This window comes from Myotis daubentonii, chromosome 6 (genome assembly GCF_963259705.1).
Source record: "Myotis daubentonii chromosome 6, mMyoDau2.1, whole genome shotgun sequence".
Taxonomy (NCBI): domain Eukaryota; kingdom Metazoa; phylum Chordata; class Mammalia; order Chiroptera; family Vespertilionidae; genus Myotis; species Myotis daubentonii.
In genome coordinates this window covers 86124371-86137380 of record NC_081845.1, presented here as the reverse complement: position 1 = coordinate 86137380, position 13010 = coordinate 86124371, and the positions used below count along the sequence as shown (strand labels likewise).

The 13010-nt window shown below is 54.3% G+C and overlaps 1 protein-coding gene across 3 annotated transcripts; it reads left to right on the top strand.

The window, feature by feature from the left end:
* Positions 1-55: 55 nt before the first annotated feature.
* KLHDC3 (kelch domain containing 3) lies at positions 56-12299 on the top strand. Of its 3 annotated transcripts, XM_059701637.1 has the most exons (15): positions 75-202; positions 1611-2522; positions 2700-2876; positions 3003-3118; positions 3533-3604; positions 3725-3938; positions 4017-4103; positions 4253-4361; positions 4485-4558; positions 9306-9453; positions 9588-9654; positions 9733-9837; positions 10430-10504; positions 10597-10714; positions 11570-12299. In XM_059701637.1, the coding sequence occupies exons 2-15, from the start codon at positions 2369-2371 to the stop codon at positions 11704-11706; spliced, it is 1653 nt and encodes a 550-aa protein (XP_059557620.1). In that variant the 5' UTR covers positions 75-202; positions 1611-2368; the 3' UTR covers positions 11707-12299. The 3 variants fall into 3 exon arrangements, with proteins under 3 accessions (XP_059557619.1, XP_059557618.1, XP_059557620.1); XM_059701636.1 differs by lacking the exons at positions 9306-9453; positions 9588-9654; positions 9733-9837; ... (1 more) ...; positions 10597-10714; positions 11570-12299 and adding exons at positions 4679-4757; positions 6132-6753 and having other exon boundaries at positions 56-202; XM_059701635.1 differs by lacking the exons at positions 9306-9453; positions 9588-9654; positions 9733-9837; ... (1 more) ...; positions 10597-10714; positions 11570-12299 and adding exons at positions 4679-4757; positions 6132-6753 and having other exon boundaries at positions 57-202; positions 2310-2522.
* The last annotated feature ends 711 nt before the right edge of the window (positions 12300-13010 follow it).

Below are 13010 nucleotides of genomic sequence, written 5' to 3'. Positions count from 1 at the left end.
CGCACCTCGCGTTCCTGCGGAAACCGAGGGACTACAAGTCCCGGTAGGCTTCCGGAACTCGGCCCCGACTGCACGTGCGCACACAGCTGCCCGCCGGAAGAAGCGAGCCTGGCTGTGTTTATCTCGTTGGGGACCCAGTCGTCGGTTGGCGCTCAACGGGTTCCAGGCTGCCCGCGGCCCCGCCCCGGCCCGGCCTGACAAGGTAGCCCGGGATGGGTTGATGTTACAAGGAAGGTGGAGGTGCTGGGGGCGTCCTTGTCTGGAGCCGGAGCCGTGAGGGGGAGCCCCGAGGGGTCTGAGGTGGGGGCGGGGTGGGGGTGGGGAGGGAACTAAGGGGATGATGGGAAAGGAGCGTGTTCATGGGGAAGGGTCGCGGGAGAATGGGGGGGAACAGGTGAGAGACTTGGTGGCTGGAGGAGGCACTGCGGGACCTGGGAGGGAGGCCGGGTTGTGAAGAGAACGGGGGAGCTAAGGATAATGGAGGGCGGGGGGTCCGGCGCTGTGGAGGAGGGGAGGCGGGGATGACTGGAAGGATCCAGAGAGAGCGCCACCATATGCAGGGAGGAAGACCTCTGGCTGAAAGGGGACAACGATTCCTAGCGTTTTTCCCTCAGTGGAAGGGGGAAAATGGAGAACTTTTGGGTGGCGCTTGGAGTGGTGGGAAAAGGAAAAAGGAGAAAACTGCAAAGCTCTCAGATAAAAAAAAGGGGGGGGGGTGATAATTGCAAGAGAGCAGAGAGGGGGGCAGGCACGTGAAGGGAATGGAAGGCGTCGAGAACGCGGCCAGGACGGAGTGTGGGGGGAACTCCGGGAGGACGCAGCCCCGAGACCTCGGGGGCCCGTCTTCCATGAGCTCGAGCTGTCCTTTCGGGAGAGAAGCTAGGATTCTCTCTCCGCCTTGGGGTGGCATTGCTCCGCTCTGCTCCTGTGAGCCCGCGCCTTGATGGACTTGAAGGGCGCAGGAGCTCAGAGCGAAGACTGAGGGCTCCCCTTCTTCAGCCCTTCAGCCCCCCGTCTGGCCCCACGAGCCCCGGTCCCAGGTGTTTGGGATTGAGGACGGGAGCCATGGAGTGAGACCAGTTCCTGCTGGGGCTCCGTCAGGGTGGGCCTGGTGGCTGCTTAAAGCCGGGGCGGGGGCCGAGGCGGGGCGGGAGGGGACGTGCCAGCCCGCTGAAAGCCATGCCTTTTTCTTCTCGAGGGGCCTCCCTTGAGCCCTCTCTGTGCCCGAAGCTCAGCCTGGAACAGGGAGAGGATGATCCATCCGCCCAGACCCAGCAGGTGCCTGCCCGCAAAGGCAGTGCCGGCCGCAGGAGGTGCCCGCCGCGGGCTGCAGATGCACCCGTTATCGCTAGCTTGGCAGGTTGTCTTAGAGATCAGCCCTCTACCTGGGTCTTCTTCATGTGCTGCCCAAGGGCATTTGGCTTCCCTTCTCCTTTCCCGTGCACACGCCCACCGTCGCCCCCCTTCCCGGACCCTCCGGGGAGGACAGCTGCTGGGAACAGCTTGTCTCTGCCCGGGTAGCAGGGCTGGGGAGGTGGCAGGAGGAGGAACCCCTTCCTCCCCGCCCCCACTCCCTCAATCTACAGCGGACACATACCTTTCTGATTAAGTTCCTAGCTTTGGCAGCAGACCAGGCCCAGCTGTTAAAGGAACGCCTCAGGCCTGTGAGGGGCCCTGGGTGACCCCATTGACAACAGCTCAGTTTGACCAGAGCTTCCGACGAGGGGCGAACCATCCATGGTACTATGGAGGTCCCCGTCCTGGACCCCGCCCCGTCTTGGATAGGGGAGCTCATCCACTGTAAAAGCCTAAAAGCCTTTCTGCTTGGAAGCACCCATGCCAGCTTTCAATGCACTGTCTGGGGCTGGCTGGGCTATTAATAGCTCTGAGTATTTTGAGATCCCTCTCCCCATCTTAAAGAGCACAGAGATTCTTAGAGAGGCGGCAGTAAGCAGAGCAGAGCCAGAGGTACCAGAGAACCCATCAGCCTGGGAAGGGGGCTTGGCGCCTGTGCCAGGCCACAGAGCGGGTGGAGCCTCCGTGAGTAGGGGGTGAGCATGCTGAGCCCTGGATCAGCAGGTTCTGAGCTGGCGGTCAGGTTGGAGTGGCCCCACCCTTTGCTTTTGGAGAACACAGGGCCAGGGCTAGCTCCTTGACCTCAGCAGCTCCTCTGGGGCCGGGCCAGCCACCTGAGCTGTGGAGGGGTGGTGTGGGTCGGACACCTGGGTGACACTTGGAGGCCAGGGCTGGTCCTGGGCAGAGTCCTGGTGAGCCAGGCAAAGGCCTCTGTGGCCCTAATTTGTGTGCAGGTAGCAGAGCCAGCAGGCCGTGCCGGGGGGGCATGTTGCTGTAACCAGTGGCCCAGGGGATGTTACGGTGGACAGTGCACCTGGAGGGCGGGCCCCGCAGGGTGAACCATGCTGCAGTGGCTGTTGGGCACCGGGTATTCTCCTTCGGGGGTTACTGCTCTGGTGAAGACTACGAGACACTGCGTCAGATTGATGTGCACATTTTCAATGCAGGTAAGCGAATCCTGGGGACATCCCTGGGTGCCCACATCAGGGAGGGAAACAGGTGGTTGGATGGGTTTTGGTGGTGGTTGCTGTGGCCCAAGGGGGTGAAGGAATGAAGATCTGGTTTGGGAAAAGGTGGACAGCCTGGAAGGAGGGTTCCAGGGCTGAGCTGAGCTATGCCCACAGTGTCCTTGCGCTGGACAAAGCTGCCCCCGGTGAGACCCACCATCCGAGGGCAGCCTCCTTTGGTGCCATACATGCGGTATGGACACTCAACCGTCCTCATCGATGACACGGTCTTCCTTTGGGGCGGGCGGAATGACACGGAAGGGGCCTGCAATGTGCTCTACGCCTTTGACGTCAGTGAGTATGGGGCTCTGTTCTTCCAAATGGTACCTCACGGCCTGGGGAGATGTCGGCTGGGCTGGGAATAGGGCAACTCGGGAGGGTCAGAGTTGCTTAACTGGCCCATCCTCTCATCTCCTTCAGATACTCACAAGTGGTCCACACCCCGAGTGTTAGGAACAATTCCTGGGGCTCGGGACGGACATTCGGCTTGTGTCTTGGGCAAGACCATGTACATTTTCGGGGGCTACGAGCAACTGGTAGGTCTGGAAAGCAAGTAGAGGTTTAGGGTGGGAATGCTGGAATGGGAGGCTTTGGCTTGTTTTGCAGGGCTTTTTGTTGTTGTTAATATTTGTTGTGGATATTTTTCCATTGATTTTTAGAGAGAGTAGAAGGGAGGGGGAGAGACCAAGACAAACATTGCTGTGAGAAACACATCGATTGGTTGCCTCCAGCATGTGCCCCAACCAGGGCTGGGGGTCAAGCCTGCAACTGAGGTATGTGCCCTTGACCAGAATTGAACCTGGAACCCTTGAGTCCAAAGCCCGGAGCTCTATCCACTGAGCCAAATCAGTTGGGGCTGTTTTGCAGGTTTTTGAGGGGAGGGATGGAGGTCAGAGACTACTGACCCAATCTTATATTCCTTCCTTCACTTCCTTTCTCTTCCCATTCAGGCGGACTGCTTTTCCAATGACATTCACAAGCTGGATACCAGCACCATGACATGGACCCTTATCTGTACAAAGGTTTGCCCTTTCTTCTTTCTCCCAGACCCCCACCCTCAATTGAAGAAACCATAGGAAGTTCAATAGTGAGAGCAGACCCTTTCCCAGCCTTCTTGCTCACTCATCTCTGCTCCTGCCCAGGGCAATCCTGCGCGCTGGAGGGACTTCCACTCAGCCACAATGCTGGGCAGTCGCATGTATATCTTTGGGGGTCGCGCTGACCGGTTTGGGCCGTTCCATTCCAACAACGAGATTTACTGCAACCGCATCCGAGTCTTTGACACCAGGACTGAGACCTGGCTGGACTGTCCGACCACTCCGGTGCTGCCCGAGGGGCGCCGGAGCCACTCAGCCTGTGAGTGTCTGTTACGCCCCTGCGGAGTCCCCCTTCCCACCCATTGTCTTCACACTCTTGACATTCCTCTCCTTCCAGTTGGCTACAATGGGGAGCTGTACATTTTTGGTGGCTATAATGCAAGGCTGAACCGGCACTTCCATGACCTGTGGAAATTTAACCCTGGTAAAGAACACTGCCTCTAAGGGAGAAACAAGGAGCACTTGAGGGGGGAAAGAAAGAGAGAAAATCAATCCTGAGTAGGCGAGAGGTTGAGGTTGGAGAGGATATCTGGCCAGGGCAGGCATTGAATCTCCATGTAAACTTCTCTTTAGTGTCCTTTACCTGGAAAAAGATTGAACCAAAGGGAAAGGGGCCATGTCCACGCCGGCGCCAGTGCTGCTGTATTGTTGGTGACAAAATTGTCCTCTTTGGGGGTACCAGGTTAGTAGGAGAGGGGAGGGCTCGGGGAAGGCCTAAGTCTGTGACTAAACTGGGAGGCATTTGAGCAAGAAGGGTCTCGTAAGCATTCTTTCCTCCTTCCTCTCTCTCTCTTGATCTCTACAGTCCATCTCCTGAGGAAGGCCTGGGAGATGAGTTTGACCTCATAGATCATTCTGACTTACACATTTTGGACTTTAGTAAGTACACTTATTCCCAAAGTGCTCCTGCCACTGGGGTCCCTGTCTCTGGGTGGTGACATCCAGGACGGAATCTTTCCTTGGCTGTGACTCTCTCCGTCTCCCATTCTTCCTCTAAAGGCCCTAGTCTGAAGACCCTGTGCAAACTGGCTGTCATTCAGTATAACCTGGACCAGTCCTGTTTGCCCCATGACATCAGGTGCAGTGAGTGGTTGGGAAGGAGGGATTGGTTGAGGGTAAGTGGCAGCACAAGCATGACCTCATATGGAGGAGATAGAATTCTTGTGGAAAATGAGATGGAAGGAGATACAGACTGTCCACTGGGTAAATTACATGAAAAAAACAATTGTTTTTCAAACAAAGCTCAGGAGCATCACTTCCTGAGATCTGAGCCTATATGGTTTTGTTAACATGCTGAAAGAAAAAGTTTGATGAAATCTTAGAACCTAGCTGCAAAGTAAAGACAAGTTTAGGAGCCTCTGAATCACCTTAGTTCTGGAATTAAGGGAGGTTCTTCCTAGCTCCTTCCCTTTTAGTTTCACTCTTAGGTCTAAGTCAAGTACCGAAAGTACTTTGTGTATAATTATGCCCTTTTGGGTCATTCTTCGACACGTACTTTTCCTTGTATCAGTTCAGTTTAACTCTTACTTGCTGAGGGTCTATGTGTGATCAGTATTCAGTGACATAGTGTGTGCAAGGCTGACCTGGTGGGTCATAGGTTGGCCTAGGAGTGACATATATGCAGGTACCTGTTGTGGCAGAATGCACGGGAGAACGATCAGCCAGCACTCTGAGGGAGGAAAGTTCAACCTTTATTTCGCAGATTGGCTAGTCCAGGGGAATTCTGGATTCAGATCCTGAGTTGAATTCATGGAGAGGCTCTGACTGACATATCTCCTCCTGTGGTGGTTCCCTGAGGGTCCCTGCGGCTCTGCCCAATTCAGTGAGAGTGGGAAAGTAAGACTATAGTTTTAACCAGATACTGAACTAGGTGGCAAGCCCCGCCATTGTCCTTTTCATACCTAAGTCAAGTAGACTATAGTGAATAGTGGAATTAAGGAGGTGATTGGTAAATCTTTGTAGAATGACAGAATGGTCAAAAAGAGGGATTTAATTTTAATATGATGGGATGAGTGGGGAAGTCCTGGGGTGGGAGGGTAGGAGAGACGAATCAGGCTTCTTTCTGAAAGGGATAGTAGTTGAGAGCAAAAATGGGCATTCCTGATATGGGGTAGGAGGAGCTGCCTGGTTGGATCTGAGCAGAGGAAAGATAGGTTGGGAAATTTACTGCAATGTATACACCCGTGCTTTTCTCCAGGTGTTGGGCAAAAGAATATATAAACATAAACAGGAAGTCCACCTGAGCTTGCAGGTGGAGCTGTGGGTGGTATTGGATTTGGTGGTGGGCGGGGCCTGATTGTTAATCTAGGAGGGCTGTAAGGAAGAGGTGGCTGTGGGTAGTTACGGTTTCAGAAAGTTGAAGGCACTGGTGTGTTCATAGTTTTGTTAGCAATTCTGGGCTTGGGGTGGAGGCTCCTCCTGTCCTTTATACCTGTCACTGTTGGCCTTCCAGGTGGGAGCTGAATGCCATGACCACCAACAGCAATATCAGTCGCCCCATCGTCTCCTCCCATGGGTAGAAGGAAGTTTTTGCCGCCATCCCTCCTGAGCCTGCTGTTGTCTTCACTGCCCCTGCCTGTCTCTCACCCGCCTGCCCCTTTGGACCCTGGTATACCTCCACATGGAGTTGTTGGACTAGAGGTGTTTTTGTGCTGTGAACTCAGTGGGGAGCTGTGGGGGGAGGGCTAGGTCCCCCCTCCTTGGGCCGAGGGCCCCTTCCCTTGGTGCTCTGTCCCATCCACCTTCTTCCAACTGCTCCTGGACTCTGCTCTGTCCCAGGCCAGCGGGGCTCTGAGAAGTGAAGGGAATGGGGAGAATGGAGAGGGAGAAGCAAGCAGTGTCTGGTCCTCAGAAGCTCCCCTCCCGCTCTGTTTTCACCCCGCCCCCGCTTGAGCCATGAGCATTGATTGGGAGCCAGAGAAGTTGCAGCTGTTGCCATGAAACCTCCTTCGCCCTGACCCGGGGAAGGCGAGGACCAGCAGATAATCCTACCCCTTCCTTGAGCTGTTGCTGTCACCCTGTTGCTCACAGCCAGCTCAGATTTTATAAAAATGGATTAAAGACCTCTAAACGAATCATCTGTGTGTGTGGAATGAATGGGGTGGCAGGCGCTTGCCCGGGGCAGGGGGCGCTCGCAGGTCAAGTGCCACGCGCCTGGCCCACTTTCTCGTCGGCGCGGAGTCCACGTTGTCTGGAGTGGGCGCCCCTGCCCGGCCGGCAGCGGGCACTGGGCGTGTGGGGGTGGCGCCTCCGCCGATGCGGACCCGCCTCCTGAGCTGCCGGAAGAGGCGGGGCAGGCCCGCCGGGGCGGAAGCCACGCCGTTGGTCCGCGCCGTGCGAGCTGATGCCGAGAGCGAGGTCCCGCGCCGGGCCCGCCGCCGGCTCTCCCCTCGGGACCGGGGATGGCGGGGGCCTGCGGAAGGGTGAGGCCGCGGGGCGGGAGGACGGCGGCGGCCGGGACCCGCGGAAGGGGGAGGCCGCGGGGCGGGAGGACGGCGGGGGCCGGGGATCCGCGGGAGGGGGAGGCCGCGGGGCGGGAGGACGGCGGGGGCCGGGGATCCGCGGGAGGGGGAGGCCGCGGGGCGGGAGGACGGCGGGGGCCGGGGATCCGCGGGAGGGGGAGGCCGCGGGGCGGGAGGACGGCGGGGGCCGGGGGCCTGCGGGAGGGGGAGGCCGCGGGGCGGGAGGACGGCGGGGGCCGGGGGCCTGCGGGAGGGGGAGGCCGCGGGGCGGGAGGACGGCGGGGGCCGGGGATCCGCGGGAGGGGGAGGCCGCGGGGCGGGAGGACGGCGGGGGCCGGGGGCCTGCGGGAGGGGGAGGCCGCGGGGCGGGAGGAGCGCAGGTCCGGGCTCCCCGCCCGGTGCGGTGTCCGAGCCGCAGCCAGGTCCCGAGAGCCTGCGAAGTTCTCCCAAAGGCCCGCGCGGAGCGCCCGCTGCGCCGTGGGAAGTGGGGAGGGGGTGCGTCCTGGGCTGGGACATCTGAGCGGTTTCTTAAAGGGAGGATGGAGATTTCCCCGGGGCTGAGACGCCTGTGGGAGCGCGCCGAGGCCAGGGCTGGGGGGCTGGGGGGCTGGGGAAGGACTCGGCAGGTCAGGATGAAGGAGATTGGGCAGCCCCGGCCGGTTTGGCGCAGGGGACAGCGTCGGCCTGCGGACTGAAGGGTCCCGGTTCCATTCCAGTCAAGGGCAGGTGCCTGATTGCCGGCTCCACTCCTAGTAGGGGGCGTGCAGGAGGCCGCCGATCAATGATTCTCATCATTTGTTTCCATCTCTCGCTCCCTCTCCCTTCCTCTCTGAAATCAATTTTATATATATAGGCATTTATTGAGTATCTGTATGCACGCACAGTTCTAGATGCTGGAGATGCAATAGTGAATAAAGCAGCCCAAAACTGTCCTCGTGGAACTTACCATTTAGAAAGGGCTGTAAAGGACATGTGAATTAATCTATTAAAAGCAGCAAAGCAGAATTGTATATTGTAAAAGGGTGAATTTTATGGCATATGAATTATATATCAGTTTCCCAAGAAGGTGACAGGGTTATGGAGAGAAAGCAGGGGAGGGGTTGCAATTATAAGTAATCAGAGGAGGCCTCACTGAGTAGGTGACATTGAGCCGTGGTTGAAGGACGTGCCGGAGAAGTAATAACTGTATCTGAAGAAAGTGCTCCAAGCAGAGGCAGCATCAAGTACAAAGAACACCTTCCTGCTCAGGGACTGCCAGGAGGCCAGCTGACGGGAGGAGTGGAAGGAAGAGATTGGTAGGAAATGAGATTAGATGCAACCTGGGGGCTAGGTCTCCTGAGGCTTCCAGCCACCTTGACGCTGAGCAAAGATGGAAGGCATTGGGGAGTTGTGAGTTCTGGAGTGACATGATCTGAAGTCTATCTATCTGGGAGTAGGTAATGAGGTTGGAGTGATAAGAGCAGTTACATTTTATTTTTTATTTTTTTAAAATATATTTCTTTATTGATTTCAGAGAGGAAGGGAAAGGGAGAGAGATAGAAACATCAATGATGAGAGAGAATCATTGATCAGCTGCTTCCCGCATGCCCCCCACTGGAGATCAAGTCCGCAACCCTGGCACGTGCCCTTGGCCGGAACCGAACCCGGGACCCTTCAGTACCAAGGCCAACGCTCTATCCACTGAGCCAAACCGGCCAGGGCCAGAGTTACATTTTAGATGTCTCTCTCAAGCTGAAGTGGGGAGCATACCTTTGAGAGGAGTAAGACTGGAGGTTGGGAGACCAGTTAGGAGACTAGAGCACTGATTCAGTTGAGGTACTGAGAGGAACCGGAACATTGGCCACAGTAACTGGGCAAGGGAGACAGGCCCTTCTGGGGAAACCTGTGAAGGAATAATTTAAAAGAAAGGGACTGTGACTTGGTCCACCACTGGCCTTACATATACACCTTCCTTAGCAAGGTGAGGCCCCAAGGTAGCTGGAACCGTTGGGAACTTAGATGAAGCACCATGACGGCCTGTGCTGCCCAGGACCTGTAGGGATTGGTTGGATGGGGTATTGGAAAGGATCAGTTACCTTAAGAATGAGAGTGGAATGATGTCTTTCCAGCAGCGGGAAATGCTGAGCTCAGTTGTGTGTGTCCCCTATCTTCACCTCCTTCTGCAGACACATCTAACATGTCCTTTGAGGAGCTGTTGGAATTGCAGGGCCAAGCGGGGACTAAGGCATACAAACAATTGGTAGCTGGAAGCAGCACCAAGAAGCAAGGCTCTAGACCCCCTGTCCAAAATGCCTGTGTTGCAGATAAGCACAGGTGAGGAGCAAGGCCTGCCCCAGGAGTTGGAGGATGTCTGGGACCTTGAGTCGGTGTCTGCTGTCTCAGGTGGCAGGGGGAGGCCTTTGGCCAAGACTGGAGTCCCCTGGACCTGTCCTGTAATTTCTCCATAGGCCTCTGGAAATGTCAGCCAAGGCCCGGGTGCCATTTTTGCGTCAAGTTGTCCCCATCAGTAAGAAGGTGAGAAAGAGGCAGGAAGTGCTTTCTTGTGAAAGGAGACAGAACTGTATTTTCATATTCTCTCCGTTCTCTCCAAAGGTAGCCCGGGACCCCCGCTTTGACGATTTGTCAGGGGAATATAATCCTGAAGTGTTTGACAAAACGTATCAATTCCTGAATGACATCCGAGCCAAAGAGAAAGAGGTGTGCTGCATGCGGCTGGTGGCTGGGTCACTGGTGTCCGGGGTTGGGAAACTAGGGCACAGGTTAGAGTCAGGCAGAGGGAACAGGGAGCGTAGTGATGGGCAGACTTCATTCTCCCTAATTAGGTGCTTGTATTCAAATCCTGGCTCATCAGTTTACTAGCTTACCATTGGCAAGTTACTCACCTTGGCTTTGCTTCAGTTTTCTAATCATGAAAAGAACTAATAACTCCTATCTCATAGTGTTACTGAGTTAACATGCGAACCTCTTAGAGCAGTGGTTCTCAACCTGTGGGTCGTGACCCCTTTGGCGGTCGAACGACCCTTTCACAGGGGTCACCCAAGACCATCCTGCATATCAGGATGTAAATTTTAATGTAATGTAAATTACAATTTACATTACAATTCATAACAGTAGCAACATTACAGTTATGAAGTAGCAACGAAAATAATTTTATGGTTGGGTCACAACATGAGGAACTGTATTTAAAGGGCCAGAAGGTTGAGAACCACTGTTTTAGAGTAATGCCTGGCACAGAATTGCAGCTCACATTTTCAGCATGCTAACCATCACATCATTTCCCGCTGTGGAGCTTGTGAAAAAGCAGTTGAAGAAGCACCGTTCAGGGGAGAAGCATGAGAAGCTGCAGCAGCTGCTTCAGCGAATGGTGAGTGAGTCAGATCGCGGGTGGGGGTGAAAGTAGTTCAAGGCAGGGGGTGAATCACAGTCCCTCACACCCATCTCATCTTTGCTCCTCAGGAGCAGCAAGAAATGGCACAGCAGGAGCGGAAGCGGCAGCAGGAGCTGCGCCTGGCTCTGAAGCAGGAGCGGCGGGCGCAGGCCCAGCAGGGCCATCGTCCGTACTTCCTGAAGAAATGTGAGTGGGCACAGCTGTTACAGGCTGGGTACAGGGCTGGGGGGTCGCAGGCCCTATAGGAGGCATGAGTGCTGGATCCCATGGTAAATTAGGAGGAGAGTAGAAATACTGTGGGGAGGAGGTGCCCATTCTTATTTCCCTAATCAGATTATCGACGGGGGGTGTTGCTTTTATTTATTTTATTTTTAATGATATGACACCGTATGGTTTTTTATTTGGTTTTTTTTTGTTTTGTTTTTTTTTAAATATATTTTACTGATTTTTTACAGAGAGGAAGGGAGAGAGAGAGAGAGTTAGAAACATCGATGAGAGAGAAACATCGATCAGCTGCCTCCTGCACACCTCCCACTGGGGATATGCCCGCAACCCAGGCACATGCCCTTGACCGGAATCGAACCTGGGACCCTTCAGTCCGCAGGCCGACGCTCTATCCACCGAGCCAAACCGGTTTCGGCTATTTGTTTGTTTTTTGATTTTTCAGAGAGAGAGGAGTGGGAGGAGAAAGAAACATCAATTTGTTGTTCCATTTATTTATGCATTCATTGCTTGTTTCTTGTATGTGCCCTTACCAGGGATCGAACCCACAACCTTGGCATATCTGAATAGCCATGTAACCAACTGAGCTACGTGGCCAGGGCAGGGTGTCGCTTTTATCTCTCTTGTACTCCCCACATAGGCTGGACTGGGCACATAGAAGCTCACAGTAGTTGAGTTGTGAAAGAAGGAATCATAGAAAAAGACAGCTTGCTTGCCTACACCGTGTATCCCAGCAGAGTGGTTGAGAATTACTGACTGGGGACGGGAAAGGGTGGTGCTCTGCTTTTGCTTACCAGCTGCTTCCTCCCAATCCTCTAGCTGAACAGCGCCAGCTGGTCCTAGCTGAGAAGTTCAAGGAGCTGAAACGCAGCAAGAAGCTAGACAGCTTCTTGAGTCGAAAAAGGCGCCGGAACGCAGGCAAAGACAGGCGACATCTCCCTTTGAATAAGGACTAATAGGAACTGACCTCAGCTCTGCCACTGCCCCAGTGAGAACTGGGTCTGTGGGACAGACTGGGGCTTGGCCTATTCTGGGTCTCTCCCCTTCAAGGACAAGGATCACAGCTGCCCTTGAACTAGATTGGCTCAGCAATGACTAAAGGGTTCTTGGGCTGCCCTAGGGATGGACAGGAACAGCTCAGCCTTCGCCATGCCACACTCCTCTGCTTGAATCTGGTTCATCATGTACTCGTGTCCTCCCATCCTTGCCTTAAACCAGGGATAGGAACCTTTTTTCTGCCAAGGGCCATTTGTATATTTCTAACATTCATGGGCCATACAATATCATCAGTTTAAAAATTAGCGGCCGTATTTGATCAAACATTTAATGAACTCATCCCTAATGCCGTGGCAGGGCCAGACCAAGTGATGCCATGGGCCTTATATGGCCCGCAGGCTGAACATTCCCAGCCCCTGTGAAATCAGTAATTCTGACAGGAAAAAAAGGGTCAGTGACCTTAGGTTAGTGAAGGCCATGGAGTCTGTTGATGGCTTCCAGGACTGGGACTTTATGTAGGAGCCAGTTAATAAACATTCCTGTCGCTCATCTGCTTTGTGTATGTGTGTGTGTGTGTGGGGGGGGGGGGTGCTAAAATTACTGTCTTAGGGGCCAAAATCTAAGGCTCCTACAAAGTAAGAAGTCAGATCAGAGCCCCAAAAGCAGATCCGAGAGTGAACCAATCCCACAACTCACCTACTTAACTTTTGTTTTGGATGCAAGGGGAGGTAGGAGATGGGGACAAAAATTGCATTCCCAGTCATGTCAGCACAGCTGGCTCCCAATACTGTTTGGGTCTAGAATTCATACTACACATTTGGGCTGGAAAAACCTTCAACCTGGTCATTCAGAGTGGTCTGGGGTTGGTAGTGCCTCCAGGCACCCAGCAGGAGCAAATGCAGTTCTCTCTTAGGACTGTACTGGAAACCCAGGCCTGCAGGAATTCCTTCACATAAAATCTCAAGGACTGTGTGTTCACAATGAAACACCAGCACACAAGGAAAGAAACCACCACCAGCAAGAGGGAACATTAGGAACAACAGGTAACAGAATCTGAACAGCAAAGACAGAAGTTGAAAGTACAAAATATAAAATGTCTTTAAATGTTTAAAGAAAAAGTATGACTAATGAAAACACTATAAGAAAGGACCAAATTGGTTTGATTAAAGTAAAACTTCAAAATGAAAAATGTGCTGCATTCAGCACGGGCAGGTTCAGTGAGCCTGAGGAGGGGCGGTGAAGGATTGAAGACAGACAAGAGAAT